The 16,511-nt window shown below is 49.9% G+C and overlaps 1 protein-coding gene across 1 annotated transcript in view; it reads right to left on the reverse strand.

The window, feature by feature from the left end:
* LGR6 (leucine rich repeat containing G protein-coupled receptor 6) overlaps positions 1 to 16,511 on the reverse strand; it is a 172,217-nt gene that overhangs the window by 16,160 nt on the left and 139,546 nt on the right. The window contains exons 7-13 of the mRNA XM_058819408.1: positions 13,141 to 13,209; positions 11,347 to 11,418; positions 9,566 to 9,637; positions 8,432 to 8,500; positions 7,423 to 7,494; positions 3,847 to 3,912; positions 1,361 to 1,432 (exon numbers count right to left, since the gene is read on the reverse strand). Of these exons, the coding sequence (XP_058675391.1) occupies positions 1,361 to 1,432; positions 3,847 to 3,912; positions 7,423 to 7,494; positions 8,432 to 8,500; positions 9,566 to 9,637; positions 11,347 to 11,418; positions 13,141 to 13,209 (492 nt within the window). The remainder of the gene's footprint in view (positions 1 to 1,360; positions 1,433 to 3,846; positions 3,913 to 7,422; positions 7,495 to 8,431; positions 8,501 to 9,565; positions 9,638 to 11,346; positions 11,419 to 13,140; positions 13,210 to 16,511) is intronic.

A 16,511-nucleotide genomic window follows, 5' to 3' on the forward strand; every position in this document is an offset into this window, starting at 1 on the left:
TTTCTCTGTGTGTGTGACTGGGCTGGGGCAGCCTGCTCAGGTTCCCTGGGTGTCTGCAGTGTCCCCTGTCATACCTCAGGTGTAACCCTGGTATCTGCGACACTCAGGGGATCCCAGGAACTGTTAAATGGCACTCACATTGCTGCACCATGGGAGCAGGTTTGGTGGGATTTAGCTCACTTCCTAACAGAACAGCAAATAAAGACTGTCAGGGCTCTTCCTAGATGGCACAGAGCCAGGGGTGCCCTTCAGGGCCTTGCCTGGCACCTGGGAGGGGACTCTGTGTGTGTGGGAGGTGCTTGGGTGCACCTGTGGAACACAAACTGCTGAGGAGTTTCAAACCAAACAGGATAGGTGTTCCAGGAGTGCATGGCCCAGAACCTGCCTGTGTAGGACAGGAGTGCTGGAGCTCAGGTACACTCAGGAACTGCCCTGGGTGCCTCCTGGCATTCAGGAGCCTGTCTGTGATGTGGGCTCTGCCTTGGCAGTGTGTGGGGTGTGGGCACGAGGGGGCAGGTAAGGAGGGGGATCTGCAGGCACAGGGGGAGCCAAAGGATGGTTTGTGCCCTCCTCCTTCCTAAGGAGGAATGGAAGAGGGATGTTGGGGAGGATGAAACAGGAAAGCCTTATAAGTATCATTGCCTGGCAAAAGATTTTGAGAATATGGAAACTATAAGTGAGATTGAAATGAAAGCAAACTTTGAGATCCCTCAGTTACTGAACAACTGGAAAACAATGGTGTGGCCAGCTGAAAGTGATCCCCTTTTGATGGAACAACACCCTCTGCTTGCAGACAGGCCCAAGGGTCAGAGCAGACCCTGCAGCTTGGCAGAAGGGGCCCAAAGAGGAGTTTTAGGGTTTAAAATGTAACACAGTGTGGTAATGTAATGATTCCTATAGGCTGTATGGAAATGCTATAGGATTTGTATCTTGGACTAGATTGGTTGGTGAGAATTAGAATATTCAGCACAGAAGAAGATTTATGGTATTGTAATGGGAACTTCCCCTCTTACCCCTTTACGCTCTTACCCCTTTTACTCTCTTGCCCTTTTACTCTCTTACCCTCTCATCCTCTCTGCCCCTCTCTTCTCTCAGTCCTGCCCCAGCTGTGGCTGGCAGCTCCCAGCAGGGCCCTGCACCCAGGCCCTTTGCAATAACCCACAAGTTCCCAGCCCTGGCTGCAGAGATCTCTCATCTCCATCCATCCCCACTGTCCCACCCCCCGATGCTCCTACAGAGGGACTCAACAGAAAATCCTCCCAGCAGAGACAGGGGCAGGCTGGGAGCTCCCCCAGCCCCCCTGGGCTCACAGCCCCCTCCCCAGCACAGCCCCAGCTGCTCCCTGGCAGGCAATACTTGCATGGAGCGCAGGGCCAGCAGCTGCACAAAGGTGTCTGCTCTGATCTCCTGGATCTTGTTGTGCTGGAGACCCCTGGAAAACAGAGACTGGTTTGAGAAGAGAGCTGAAGGCAGTGATGGAGATCTTTGTCCAGGGCAGCACTGTCACTGTGGAAGTTGCAGTGCTTGGGAGACCTACTCTGATTTCAGGAGTTGAGCAGGATGAGCAGGAAAATGTGTCAAAGCCATTCTCTCCTACAGCAGCGCCAGGGCTCAGACAGCCTCTGCTTTTGATGCCATCGTGACTCAGTTAATGTGCAGTGGCCAAAGGTGCCCTGTTAACCCCAAACCCACACTGGTTTCCCACTCTGCTCTGCCCTAAGCCTCCAAACTGCTTTTTCCAGAGGAAAAGCTGAGAGCTTGGAGCCAGTGGTCAGCAAGCAGCTCTGTGTGACCCTTCAGGAAGGACCGTGGGGTGCTGCCCTTTGCCTGGGGGAGGATGAAGGTTTGAGGGCTGAAGGTATCTCAGTGTTTCATGAAGAATTCTCTTGATGTCTTGTAGAACCCACTGTCCACATCTGCACATGAAGTGCCTCAGCCCTGCACATCCCCTTTCCAGCTTCTTCATCCCCTGGGAAGGGGAAAAAACAGGGTGAGAGTTCACACAGAATCTGTGACTGACCTACACACTCCCCACATCCTCAGGAGACATCCTGTATCCTGACAAAAACCTCATTTTGGTCCCTTAATAAGAAAAAAAATTTAATTTTAATATTAATACTTAATATTAATACTTAATACTAATTAGATATTAATCTTTTTAGAGATACATAGGTATAATCTATTTGACTTCACTAGCCAAAAACTGGGATTTAATGTGATTCTATATTAATGTCAAGTCTGAATTTGGCATATTATAAAATTTTGTAAGAAGGAACTCGGGCAGAATATGTGAAACTACAGGTTTGAAATTTTGAACATTTGTCTTTTTTTGGTGTACTTTTAATTTTTTTCAAATGTTTTCCTGGGGGTACTCTCACAGCTGCCACAAAAAGCAGCAGGGGCTGTGTGCTCTCATTTCCATGTAGTTTCACAGTGTTCTAATGTGCAGTTTGCTGAGGCTGGATGAGCTGCTCTGACTATCCAGGCTAAGGTGCTACAGAGAGCAGGGACAACCTCTGCTGTGGGGTTTTAATGGGGATGCTGCTCCCATACATGTGTTCTTCCAGGTAGCAGAATTCTGTGAAAAATCATGGAGTCTATCTTGATTGGTTTTTTTAACAGTTTTTCTCAAAAAGGCCAAGAACTTGTGCTTTATTTGAAGTGTAGAGCCACATTTTGAGCTGAGTGTGAATAACTTTGTCTCAGAGCAGCAGCAGTGCCTCCTGGGGCCTGGAGAGGACCCAGTTCCAGAGCTGAGGAAGGAATCCCCCTGAACTGAGGAGGGGCTGGCCCTGGGCAGGGTGGACAAAATCTGCTTTGTGCCCATGGCATGGACCCCTCCTTGGAGCAGAAGATGTTTATGGTGGACATAAACCCATTTTTGATTAGCTCATAGCAGGGCTGGAGTTAGAGAAGGGAATTCAGTGTTGTCACATCCCACTTCTGTTTGAAGTGGCTGGGACCTCTGACAGGGCCTGAATTAAGCTCCTGTGCACAGGGGATGTATTTTTATTTATTCTGTGTGTGCACAGGGGATGTATTTTTATTCTGTATGTGCACAGGGGCAGAGTGGAGTGTGGGAATCCAGGACATCCCTCTGTCTGTCCAGGATGGCCAGGACCCCTGCCAGGGGGCTCACAGACCCTGGCACAGAGCCCAAAACACCTGTGGGTTTGATTCTGACCCGTGGAGCAAATTACCAACCTTAGATGAAGATCTGCCACCCACAATAGTTCAGGTAGAATATTAGTGAAGTTATCACAAGGTGGAAAAGTAGATTTTGGGGTTTTTAGAATGGGGGTTCAGGGGGCAAGATGGAGGAATCTGGGTGTGCCCAGTCTTTCTCCTTCTTCTTCTTGGCCTCCATCTTCTGCTGTGATGTTGGCACTTACAGATTGGTTTAGAGTAGAAGCTCACTGTCTAACATAGGTGAAAGGTATTGGGAAGTAATTGTAAACATTGTAGATGTAGATTTTAGTATAAAGACATAACACTGCCCTGGGGAGAGAGTGCCTGGAACTGTCCTGCTGGATGGACCTCAGCAGGGCAGGAGAAAATATTTTATAGGTAAGATGCAATTAAAAACCTTGAGACCGAGAAATGAAGAGCCCTGACTCCTTCTTTGAGCACCAGCCTGGGAAAAGAGACTTTTGAACTTTTCTCGGGGTCACTGTGACAAGCTAAAGATCCCAACAGTGGAGCTCTGGTCCATTTGCACTCCAAACAGTGAGTTACAATGCCCAACTTCCCCAGTGCTTGGGAGTTCTGTGGGTGGGAACCACCCCTCTCCTCAAAGCAGCCCTTTTCCCCAGAGCACAGCACAAACAAGGACATTTCCATACTCACAGCTCCTCCAGCTGCTGGCACCGGTGGAAACTGGGCAGCTCCTCAATTTGGTTGTGTGACAGCTCTCTGCAGGGAAAGGACAGCACAGGAATGTTGGGACGCCAAAAGCCAGAGCCCCTGAGCCCTCCCTTGCAAGGCAGGTACTGCTGAGAACGAGGTGACCTCACTTCATCCTGCACAGCTCCACTTTTGGTAACCCAGAGAGTGGGATCTGCTCCCTGCAGCTGCTGCTGGCTCTGGGTGTCTCTGTGCAAGGTGAGGGCTGCCCCATCATTTCTTGTCACAGACATCTTTTATGAAAAATCCTTTCCTTAGGATTTTTCCTCCTGAGAAGCTGTGAGGCCTCAGGAACAAAATGTAAACAATGGTTATCTGCTGCTGTGGAATGCAACAGGTGCATCTGTGATTGGTCTCATGTGGTTGTTTCTAATTAATGGCCAATCACAGTCAGCTGGCTCAGACTCTCTGTCTGAGCCACAAGCCTTTGTTATTCATTCCTTCTTTTTCTATTCTTAGCCAGCCTTCTAAGGAAATCCTTTCTTTTATTCTTTTAGTGTAGTTTTAATATAATATATATCATAAAATATTAAATCAAGCCTTCTGCAACATGGAGTCAGATCCTCTTCTCTTCCCTCATCCTCAGACCCCTGTGAACACTAACACAATTTCTGTGGAGGGTGAAGGTTGCCCCATGATTTCTGTGCAGGGTGAGGATTGCTCCATGATTTCTGTGCAAGGTGAGAATTGTCCTATAATTTCTGTGCAGGGTGAAGGTTGCCCCATGATTTCTGTGCAAGGTGAGGGTTGCCTCATGATTTCCCCACTCACCCACCCCCAGCCCAGCTCCCTGCCCAGCCCGGAGGCTGATGGAGCTGCTGGTACAGCTGGGGTGGGCTTGTCCTCCCCAGCCTCAAATCAGCTGGGAAAGGAAACCCTCCTGTGCCACTTCTGCCATGCCCAGCCCTGCTTTCCATGGGCACAGCACAGAGATGTATCTGCCAGAGCTTGCACAAGCTGCAGATGTGCCTGGAGGATTTGACCAGCTCCCTCCTGGCACAGCAACCCCACTGCCCATTGCCTGCTCCCCATTCAGCCTTTCCTGGCTTTGTCCCAGGGTCAGGGAAGGGGTTGTGCCATTGGCAGGGATTTGGTTCAGGACATTACAGACTTTGGCAACCCCTGGTCCTTGTTTTTTCAAGTGCTGTCATTCGAAAGCAGTTTGCAGCAAACTCCTCTTGCCACTGGTTCATGGCTCAGTGTCCTGTCAGCATCCAGAGTGGCTTGATAGTCAGAGGAAAACCCACCCTGGCACAGCTTAATGAGAATTTATTGAAGCTGAAACAGGCTGGGGAAGGAGCAATGTTTAAACCCAGCTCTTTCCCCACCAGCAGAGACTGGATTTGTGGTTGTTCAAGGGAAATTTACCCCAGGGTAAAGTTTTGTATGTGGTTTCTCGGCCGACTTTCCAAACTCGGTTTCCATCTTTCTGCCAATAGATTGCTCCTCAAATATTTCAATTATTTTTTTTTGCCAACCCACTCACCACCAGTTTTCCATGGTGGAGAGGAGGAGGGAGGGAAAAGCAAGAAAAAGGTTTGTGCTTGGCTCTGGAGGCTGTCACCCAGGATGGAGAAAATCCTTAGCTTCAGTCACTGTGTCAATGCATTGGGCTTGACAGGGCTGCAGCGTAGCTAACAGTGATGGGGAGAACCAGCCCCAGGAGTTATTTCTGGCTCCTCCAGACTGAGGGTAACCAGGTGCAGCCCAGAATCTACAAACAGAGCAGCCTCAGTCACTCCTGCTCTGTTGGGAGCACACCAGGATGAAGGTGCTGATGGCACCAAGGGACTTCAGCTCTGCTCGGGGCAGTGTCACCTATTTCTGCTTGAGGAGAAAGACAAATCTTCAGAGCCCAAGGAGCATTTGGACTACTCTGTCAGGCCCAGGGTGGGATTGTTGGGGCGTTCTGAGCTGGACTCAATGATCCTTGTGGGTCCCTTCCACCTCACGATTGAACAAAATCTGTGCCCTGAGCAGGAGCTCTGGATAGAAGCAGCAGGATGATGCCAGGTTGATGCCCAAGGCTGCCCTGCCTGTGTGGGGCATCCCAGGATGGCTGTGACCCTCTGCCCCTGCAGTGGCTCCACAGTCCCTGTGCAGGGTCCTTGCAGAGAATCCACACCTGGAAATGCAGCTGTACCTGTGCCACCTATGGCCAGAGGTGTCACAGCCACAGCTCCTGTGGCTGCCCAGAGACCTGCAGGGAGCAGCACTGGCTCTGTGGGGACAGGGGTGAGGCATTTCAAAGGCAAGAGAGATGTGAACATGCACAAACATTGGCCCTCACGCTCTCTTTCCAAACCCAAAAGCAATGCAGTTAATGTCAGGAATGTTCACTAGGGAAGAGGCACAAGGGGCAAGGAACAAGGTGGTGTGTCCCAATAAAACTGTCCCACAGGGTGGTGGGGGCAGGCACAAGGAACAGGCTCTGCTGTGAGGGTTTGCAGTCTGATAACAGCAAACACAAACAGAGCTCTGGGACCCAGAGCCTGGGCCAGCCCAAAGGCTGCACTTTCATAGCAACTCATCCATTGAATTGGTCCAGATGTCTAAAGATGGGAGATCTTCCCTACAGGGACATCTGGAACCAAAAGCCTCTAATCTCCTAAGTTACAAATTGTCTTCTTTTATTTTTATGTTTTACTCTTGTTTCCAATTTCTGTGATCAAGAATTCACTCCTGTTGCTTTCCTGGAACAAACTTGTTTTCTTTTTCAGCTTGCTTGTATAAAGACTGATGAGACGCAAGCCTGTTGTTGCCCTAAGGCTGCAAACTTGTATAAATCTGGCTCATGACTCATTTCCTGAGGATGTCTTTCACTGCAAACATAGTTGAGGATCTCAGGAACCAGGGATGTGATTCCTGAGATGATGCAGAACCTTTCTGAGATGTTGATTTCATCATGTACCAGGCTAAAGGAGAGAGATGACCCCCCAGCATCATTCAGTGCCTGGCTAAGCAGGCAGAGCCAAAGAAACAGAGACCAAGCAAAACCCTGACCTGGCTGTGCTGCCCCAGGTGAGGAAATGAGGCCTTGTGGCCTCACAGGTCCCCATCAGGTCAGACCTGATCCCTCCTGGGGTATGAACAGGATCCTTCCTCCAGGCGATGGCACTTGCTGCAGCTCCAGCTGCAATAAGCCAAGGCTGGGGCAGAGGGTGAAGGTGATTTCCCCCTTGTGTTTGGGCTGAGAGGAGTTGTGAAGGGCTGTGGCCATCCTCACCCATCTGCTTTTGTTCTCTCTCTACTCCCCCTGCATGGTGCAGGGCAAGGAGGAGGTGCTGGTGCAGCCCTGGGACCAGAGCAGCACCTGGGATGGAGCAGCAAGGGCAAGAACAAGCAAGAGCTCAAAGCAGTGATGGAGAAGGTGGAGATTTCTGCATGGAAAAACGATGGGAGCAAGAACCACAGGAGGGTCTCCCACAGCTGGCCCTTTCCCTGAGCTGGACAAAAGGAAAGCCCAGTTCCTGAGGGCACTTTGTAAGGACCAGGCAGGCAGAGGCACGGGTTACTCACAGGACTCGGAGGCTGGGCAGCTGCTGGCACATCCTTCTGGGGAGGAAATGGATTCCTGCCCGGGTCAGGGTCCTGCAGGGATGGAGGAGAGAGAAGAAATGCTGCTGCTGACAGACAGCACACAGACCCTGACCCAGAAACCCAGCCTCAGATAGTGGCAGGAGAGACAATGTCAGTAGGGCAATAAAATATATGGAGAGGATAAAATCCTGCCTGGCAGCTTTGGAAAGAGGCACTGCTGCTGGACCTGGCTAAGGTGAATGTGAAGAGCTCTGGGCCATTCCATGAAGAGTTCTGGGCCACTGCTGAGTACTGAATTCACAGCTGTCCCTGGCCTTGCTGGGGGCAGGTGGCAGTGGCCTCTGTAGCATTCTCTGCCATCCCTGCTTCCTCTGTCCAGGCTGGACAGGCCTGGAGCCAGGACTGCTCAGAAGCTGTGTGTGAGGGATGGATGGATGGATGGATGGATGGATGGATGGATGGATGGATGGATGGATGGTCCCTGTGTCCCCAAGACATGGCAGGGCCAGGCCACACCCTGCCAGGGGTTCTCCAGTTTGGGCTCAGCATGAGGATAGTGTCCAAGAGAGCAGAACCATGTGTGGCCAGGGGCAGTGTGTCCTCCAAGGCCCTGGGGACACGAGGAGGGGACCAGAGCAGCTGCAGGAGCCCCAGCCTGGGTGGCAGATATTCCTGAACTGCAATATGGTGCTGGTTCCAGTATGGGCAAAGACACTGGGGTGCAGGAGGGGAGGAAGGAAAAAACAAACAAACAAATGAAAAAAAAAGGCTGGAGAACACTCAAGAGTCCCGAGAGAGCCACTCACAGGGAGGAAAGCTGGTTCAGGAGCCACAGGGGTGAAACGAAGCAGAAGGGTGAGCGACCAGGGAGAGGCAGAGCTGAACACTGCACAGCACTGGGAAAGTTGTCCTCACTGAAACAGCCTGGAGCACCTTGGAGGAGGAAGAGCACAGCTAGCAGGGTAAGAGGGAGAGAGGTGCCACTCACAAAACTTCTAGGCTGGTGGTGCCTTTGAGGTCTGGGAACTCCCTGATGTCTGTGGCTCCATTGAGGGACCTGCAGAGAAACGAGGCTGCAGTGAGGTGGGCAGAGCACCTGGAGGCACCTGCAGCTGCTCAGGGCTCCAGACCCACCAGCCAGGGTGGCAAATGTGTTCCTCACACCCAGATGGGATCAGGGCCCAGCCCCAGCGTGTCCCTGTGGCTGGAGCAGACACTGTGTGGATACAGCAGGATGGAGCTGGGGCTTCCATGCAGGGAGGCTTGGCAAGCTCCAAGCCTCTCCCAGCCACTGACATTCTTGGCACCATCTCTACCCAAATTAAATAAAAAAAACCCCCAAACAATTACCATGGGGAATGTAAGCAGGGCATCCCACCCAAGCCTCCCTGGGTCTATGCATTTGGATCTAAAGAATGCAGGGCTATTTGAATGATTTATTTTATGTCTTGGGTGAGGCTTATAAATAGAGATTTATGAGGTTGCCTCTGTGCCTCTGCCTCAGTATTTTTAGTGCTGTGCCACAACAGGTTGGCTGAACTGCCAGAGTGGGGCAGCTGCTGTGGTTCAGGTGGTGCCCAGCCTGTGCTGGTGGCCCCGGAGCAGGGACAGGGCCAGACCTGTGAAGGAGGCAGTGCCACTGCCAGCTGCCCTGTAACATCATTTGTGCCATGGTGCTGGGACATGTTCCTCCACTTCTCCATCTTGTGGAGAAAGGCAGATGTCTTCAGTGTCCTTCTGTTTGGGCAATTATGCAGCAGCAGAAAAAGCTGTGACACTTGTGTATGGCACTTTGCTGCTCCTGGCACAGCTGTGGAGACCCTGGAAAGCCCCAGTGCCTGTCAGCTGTGTGGGGAGGAGGAATTAGTGGCTGGCTCCAAAATGCCCTTTCAAAATTAACCTTCCTCAGAAGAAAGCATCTGCAGTGTCTGTTCCTTAGAATAACCTTTGGGGTTGGACGAGAGAGAGGTTTCATGGTCCTCTGTTGGCACAGGGGCTTGGAAAAAGGGAGGCCACAAAGGTGCCCAGTACACAGGGCTTGGAAAAAGGGAGGCCACAAAGGTGCCCAGTACACAGGGCTTGGGTGTTACCTCTCTGGGAATGGTGAACTTGGTGAACTTACAGAGTGTGGAGCTTTGGCAAGTACTGGAAAGCAGACTGTCCAACAAACTGGATGGGATTGTCATAAAAATGGCTGCAATGGGAAAGAGGAACAGGTCAGAGTCTGCTGCACACAAAGAGAAGGTCCTGTTACAGGTCAAGAGCCCCAGAGCCACCAGCAGCAAGCCATGCAGGAGGTGCTGCTGGGCTGTGAGGAATTCTTGCTCCCAGATAAACACAGGTTCTTCCATGGCCTCTTTTGGCTGGACATTGCTACAACTGAGGTCTCCTGATGCTCTGAATGGCCCCTTTGGGGTCCTGCTGAACCAGATGGGCTGGAAAGATGTAAAACCCTTCTTCAGTCCTACTGAGAAACAAACACCTTGAACTGGTGTCACGTCCTGTGGTGTCACACAGAGCACCAGCTCCTTTCCCACTTGTCACAGTCAGTGCAGTGACCTCTTCTAGGACCCAGTGAGATGTGGGAGGAGTTGGGTGACCTCCTACAAGAAGCACTTCCTCCCCACTAACTTTGTGTCACAGACATCTTTTATGAAAAATCCTTTCCTTAGGATTTTTCCTCCTGAGAAGCTGGGAGGCCTCAGGAACAAAATGTAAACAATGGTTATCTGCTGCTGTGGAATGCAACAGGTGCATCTGTGATTGGTCTCATGTGGTTGTTTGTAATTAATGGCCAATCACAGTCAGCTGGCTCGGACTCTGTCTGAGACACAAACCTTTGTTATCATTCTTTCTTTTTCTATTCTGAGCTAGCCTTCTGAGGAAACCCTTTCTTCTATTCTTTTAGTATAGTTTTAATGTAATATATATCATAAAATAATAAATCAGCCTTCTGAAACATGGAGTCAGATCCTCATCTCTTCCCTCATCCTCAGACCCCTGTGAACACGGTCACAACAGTGGAAGGCTTTAGATGGGCAGATGCAATGGGGAGATGAACACTCTGGGAGTGTTGGCCCCATCATCACCCTGTGGATGCTGCCCAAGCAGATGGGATGAGGCTGGTGGCTCTGGCTGGAGCACTGAATGGTTTCACCCAGTGTCACCATGGCTTCCCAGATATTGGTATTTCTATAATTTAAGTCCAGTTTGGACAAGCAGAGCTTTTGTCACACAATTTTCAAGATCTGTGTGGTTCAGAGAAGTATCCAAAAATCCCTAACTGTGCCTGGGTCAGAGCAGACATGACCTGACAGCTGGGTGTGTTTATCTGCAGAGCTTTGTGTCCCAGGTCTGGGCAGACACACAGGGAGCTGCAGTCCCAGCTCTCTGACACGTGTGGCTGCTGCTGGAGCTGGCCAGCAGCTTTCTGAGCACAAGGAATAAACAGCAGCAGATGTCAGCCAGGGCTTAGGTGGTTTCCATGCAGACCACCTGTGTTTGTTCCTCCCTTGCTATCAGCAAATGTCAGCTGCAGGGAAATCCTCAGCCTTGAGGATGCCCAAACTTCACATCCCACAGCACCCAAGGGCCTCAAAGATCCTGAGCTTGGGACTGATCTCTTGTCTTCCTGAGGGGGAGAGAATCATCCCCCCACTCCCATGGCCATTTCTTCTCTCTCACCAGCTTTGCTGAGGTTGTGTTCAGAGGCAACACTGTCCTCTGAAAGGAGAACCCACAGCAGTTCTGAGGAGGAGCCCAGAAGCAGCAATTTCAGCCTGCTTTGGCACATGGATAGCAAATACCAGATTGTTGTCATTTGTCAGAAATCCCAACTAAAGACAGCAGGAAATGCTCCTTTCTGGGCAATGTAAAGATGTAGGAAATATTTAATTTTCTTACATTGTTTGGAGGAGGGGATTCCCAACGAATGCGTTCTCTGGAATAGCTTTGATGTTGTTGTTGTGAAAACCACTGTTGGGAGAAACAAATATCTTGATATTAATTAAATTAACATTCTTTTCTCAACACTTTTAAAGCCAGAGAGCCTTCAGAATAACAATCAAATAGGAGATATAGGCTCCTTCCCAGGTGCAGCATCATCCCAGCAGGTGAACAAGGTCTGTGGTTTGGCAGGGCAAAATCTGCTGCATTTACTCTGTGAGTGTTCCATATGTGACTCCACCAACCCCACCAAGGGTACAAGGACTTAACACAAGGGTACAGGTTTAACACTTAACAGGTCAGGAAACAAAAACAAGCAAATACAACATTTTCTATCCACCAGGAACTACAATTTTTGTGGATGATTTCCATAACAGCCCCACAGCTGCCAACCAGAGTGAGTGTGCCAGGAATTATCAGCCCTTGTGACTTTAAAGGATTTGTAGCTGGGATATTTTTGGTTAAGCTTGAGAACCAACTGACAGAACCAGAGGACACAATCTCAAGCTGCACCAAGGGAAATTTAGGTTGGATATCAGGAAAAAGTTTTTAACAGAAAGAGTGATAAAATTATGTAATGGCTGCCTGGGGAGGTGGTGGAGTCCCCATCCCTGGGGGTGTTTAACAAAGCCTGGATGTGGCACTGGGTGCCAGGGTTGAGTTGAGGTGTTGGGGCTGGGTTGGACTCGATGATTTTTAAGTTCTCTTCCAACCCAGTGATTCTGTGAATTCTGTGAAAATTTCTATCAGCAAACTTGTTCAGCAGAAGAGAGCTCTGTGGGCACAGTCTGACCTCCTGTACAGCAAAGGCAGTCACAGGCTGCTGTGTCTGTCCAGGACTTGGACCAAGATCTGGGTGATGCCCAAGTTGTTTATCCCAGAGGAAGTGATTAGTTGATGACTATTTGGAATTTGCCTCCTCTTTAGTGAAGGCATTTCAAAAGCCATATTGGAGGGGATTAAAGATCTTATTCTCATTTTGAAGGTGAGGGTAATGATGATATTGGGATGAACACAGAAATCTCATGAGAATTCTTCCAGTAAAGAAAAAAGTAGTGTCAGATTTTTACTCCAAGGCTCCCAGAAACATGAGAGCAGCTGCTTTTGTCCCACCAGTGTGACACAGGAACTGTGGATCCACATCACTCACCCCACCCTGGGGCTTCTACCTTTGTGGGTGATAACTGGGATGATTTCTTATTTTTAGTGTCTCCCAGGCTGACCCGTTAGAGGAAGGAGAGCTACCCACTAAAATGGTCATAAACTGGTAATTCCCTATTATAAGTTTATCCTAAGGGAGCTATCCTATAAATTTATCCTAAGTTTCTTTGCATTAGAGGAGGTGGCACAGTGGTGGCACAGGAAGTGGCACAGTGCCTGCAGAAACTGTGGCCTCTCAATATCAAGTTTAAGTCCAGGTCGTGGTCCCAAGCTAGGGAATGGACATCAGAAGCAGCCAGAGAACAGCTGGAATTTGACCCCTGAGATCCCACAGGAGAGGGAGGAGCAGAAGGAGTAACCTGCTCCAAGGCTGGCAGAGAATCCCACTCCCCTTTGAGGTGTGGGGGCTGATGTGGAGCTGGGCAGGGCTGATGGAAATCGAGGGGATAAACTTTGAGGCAGTGGATAAGGCTGGGAAGGAGAAGAAAGGCCTGGACTGAGTGCTCTCCTCCAGTCAGAGCACACTCGATGCTTTATTGGTCACTCTCTCACAGGGATTGGGTTTGAAAAGGAATAAAAGGAAAATCTCACAGCTCCTGCAGTCGGCCCAGTGTCCTGATAGCCCCGGGGAATTCCAGCAGCTCATTGTAATTCAGATCCCTGAAAGACAGAGAAGGGAAAAGCATTAATTAACATTTCTGTAGGGACTTGACCTTTGAAGCTGGGAACTTGGTCCTTAACGTGGGAGACAGGTTTTTCCTCCCATGCTGATCCAGCCACTGCCTGGAAACACAATCTCACCCTTTCCTGCAGCAGGAATATTGCAGCAGGAACATTCCCTGCTCAGAGCACTGCCAGGTGAGAGCCAGACCATGCCATGGCTGTGCCAGGGGGCTCCTCCCAAGTGTCCTGTGCCCAGCACTGGGCAGTGGAGAGCTGCTCCCCATCTTCTGAGGGCCCTGGCCCCTTCTCCCAGGAGCTCAGCCCTGGGCCTTTGGCTCTCCAGGTCAAAATTGGGTTCATTGAAGGACAAGAAACACGAGCAGCATCAGTTGTGTGGGGCCCATGAAGGGCTTCTCTGTGGTGCAGAGGGGATCAGGGGCCATTCCCCAGTGGGGACATTGCTCATTCCCCACCTTGGGGACACTGAGTGTCCCTGCCACTGGGACAATGCTGTGACTGGGAACAGTGGCAAGAGGAGTCTGTGGAAGGACTTAGGTCTCCTTCTGATGGTTGGAGCCAACCCCACATTGGAATCTATGAGCCAAAGTTGGAAGTGATGTGCAAGAAGTACTGACACTGCTGAGCATTGTCTAATTTACTGTATAGTAAAATAAATAAAATATACTCTGTTGGTTGTAATGACAAGTGTAGAATTTACCTACCCTGACTTGGCAACTAAAAGAGACATTTGAGTCTGAATGAAATCTCAAGAGTTGTCTTTGTTCTCCAATGATGGGCTTAACCTCTGGAAAAGGATTTATTTGACTTTTGGGGCACTGCTGGCTGTTGAAAGCAAAGGGAGACGACCCATCTTGTTGTTGATCAGCATCGACTCCGATTTATTGATCAAATCAGTCACCCTTTATAATAGTGTTAATTAACTTCATGCATATTGCAAAATCCGAGTTCACGATAGGTTACAGAGAAAACTCTAACCCCTCCTTTTGTTTACAATACCCGTGGTTGTCCATTGAAACCAAAATTAGTGTTCTCACTGTGATATGAAACCTTCACTCACTGTGAAGGTTCTCAAAACCTTCATATCTGTTCCCAGAGCAGCCAAGGACTGTTATGAGAAGACTGTCTGAGAATCCTGCTGTTTATAGAAAAGGTGTCTGAGAACCTAGTTATTTACAAAATCAAGCCTGGGAACTGCTGCTTTACAGCTACGTTTTACTTTCCCATCAGCTGTATACCTTCATGGCCTCTTTCTTTAAGCCATGCTTGAACCAGGCTCTCCACAGCTGGCAACCTGGGAGGGGCAGCCCTTCAAAGGCACCGATCCTGCTGTTGGCTGGAGGGGGCCCATGGAGACTGGCTGGGCTTTGGGTGTGCAGCATTTCTCTAACATGCCAAACTTTCTCCTTGGAAGGCAATTTCAGCTGTCACAGTAATATTTGGCCCTGTCCTGGCCATCCCACTTTGCAGTTCACTGAAGTCTGAAAGCCATGAGACTGCTTCCTACCTGCATGACACTCAAGTTTTAAGTGGTAGATACTTTGGAACATGATTACTGGCTCCTGGAGATTACTGTATAATTACACTTAATGAACCTCAAAGTAATTACCATGTAACCTGGATTGTGGTTTATGGAACAGAAATAACTGAGCATTTACACAGCAATGGGCTGCTGCCCAATTACCCTGTAATTCTCATCCTCTGGCCCAGGCTTGGTCATTATGTTATGATCTCTCTTGGCCCCCTTGTCTCTTACCTCTTCTCTCACTACCAGTGCCCCTCTTGGGAACGACTCCATGGCACCAGCTCAGCTTTGCCCTGGAGGTGTTTACACAGGAAATCAACCCAGAGAGCCTCTCCAAATAGGTCCTTCCAGGACTTCCAGTTTATATGATTTATGTCTTAGGGAATGCTTATCACACAATTACAAGATAGGGCACAAACCCAAGAGAAAAGTATGGAATGAGGTTGTTGTGGGTGGATTTTGTCAGGTTTAGCTCTGACAAGGTCTACACCAGATCCTGCTGCTGGATTCCCTGAGAAGCCCAGGTGCTGGGGCAGCTCCTGGTGTGGCAGGGTTTGTCCCCTGACACTGAGGGCAGTTTTCCCTCCTTCAGTTATTACACAGGGATCTGGGTGCAGGTACTCTGTGCAGAGATTTGAGCTGATGAATCTGCTTCTGCAGGACCCAGCCAGGGCTCCTGCTGTCTGATAGTTGGCAGTGCTGGCACTTAGCAGGGGAGGAGCACAGGGCTGGTGAGACCCTGAGCTCTGCCTGCCCAGTGCCAGCCCTGCAGAGTGGTGACAGGGTCCCAGCACACCTGAAGCTGCCGTATCTGTCCCAGGAGTGATGTCCCCTCCTCACATCTATTAGGCAGGAGAGCTCTGCCTCTCCCTGAACTTGCTCTGGCACACTCTGTTCTCATCCTGCTCCAAGCAGATCAGTGCTTTTCCTCAGACTTCCCTGTTTGAGCCCAAATTGATCTGTTCAAGGATAAATAGCCCAACACATGGCTGCTGATAGCCTCACTCTTGGCTTGTAGCCCCCTCTCAGCTGCTTGGGTGCTCTTGGCCAGTGTCTGCAGGTGGCACTGCCAGGTTCCATCAGGGCCTGGCTGAGGGCTCTCACTGCACAGGGTTGGTTACCAGGGGCAGGACTGGTAATGACACATCTCTGCTGCTCAGGAAGATACAGGAATGGATTTCCCAAGTGAACAAGCAATGGGAAGTGCAGGCAGGACCCCAATGGAAACTTTCAAAGCATCAGTCAAATCTGATTAACCTCCAGATCCCTGCACTGATTGAAATCAGAGGCATTAGCAGCCTAAGTTAACTGACAGCCCCAAATTATGCACATAAGGTGCATAATACCTTTAAAAATTTCACCCTACAGTGACTCCCTGAAATTAGAGGGAGATTCCACAGAGCTGCAGAGGTCTTTCAAGGCTGGGTGTCTGCCTGTGCCACTTCCCTCCGCTGCACCACAAACTGGGGCTGGGATGAGCCTGTGTGATGCCAAGGGAGGGTCCCTGGAGAAGAGGCTCTGTGATCCCAGCCCCGGGTGACATTCAGCCCATCACTGCACTGTCACTGCCACTGTGGAGGCTTTCCGTGATGGCACAGGGCTGTTTCTGTGAGCTGCCAACAGATGGAAAGTATTTCCCAGCAGAGAGGAGCCTTGGCTCACCTGTGATTCACTAACAAAACAAGGGATCTTAGATCTGCCACTGGTATTATTTACAGGGAATAATTCATCGTGCTGTAATATTTGCTCCTGTCTT

Source organism: Ammospiza caudacuta, chromosome 24, assembly GCF_027887145.1.
Source record: "Ammospiza caudacuta isolate bAmmCau1 chromosome 24, bAmmCau1.pri, whole genome shotgun sequence".
Taxonomy (NCBI): domain Eukaryota; kingdom Metazoa; phylum Chordata; class Aves; order Passeriformes; family Passerellidae; genus Ammospiza; species Ammospiza caudacuta.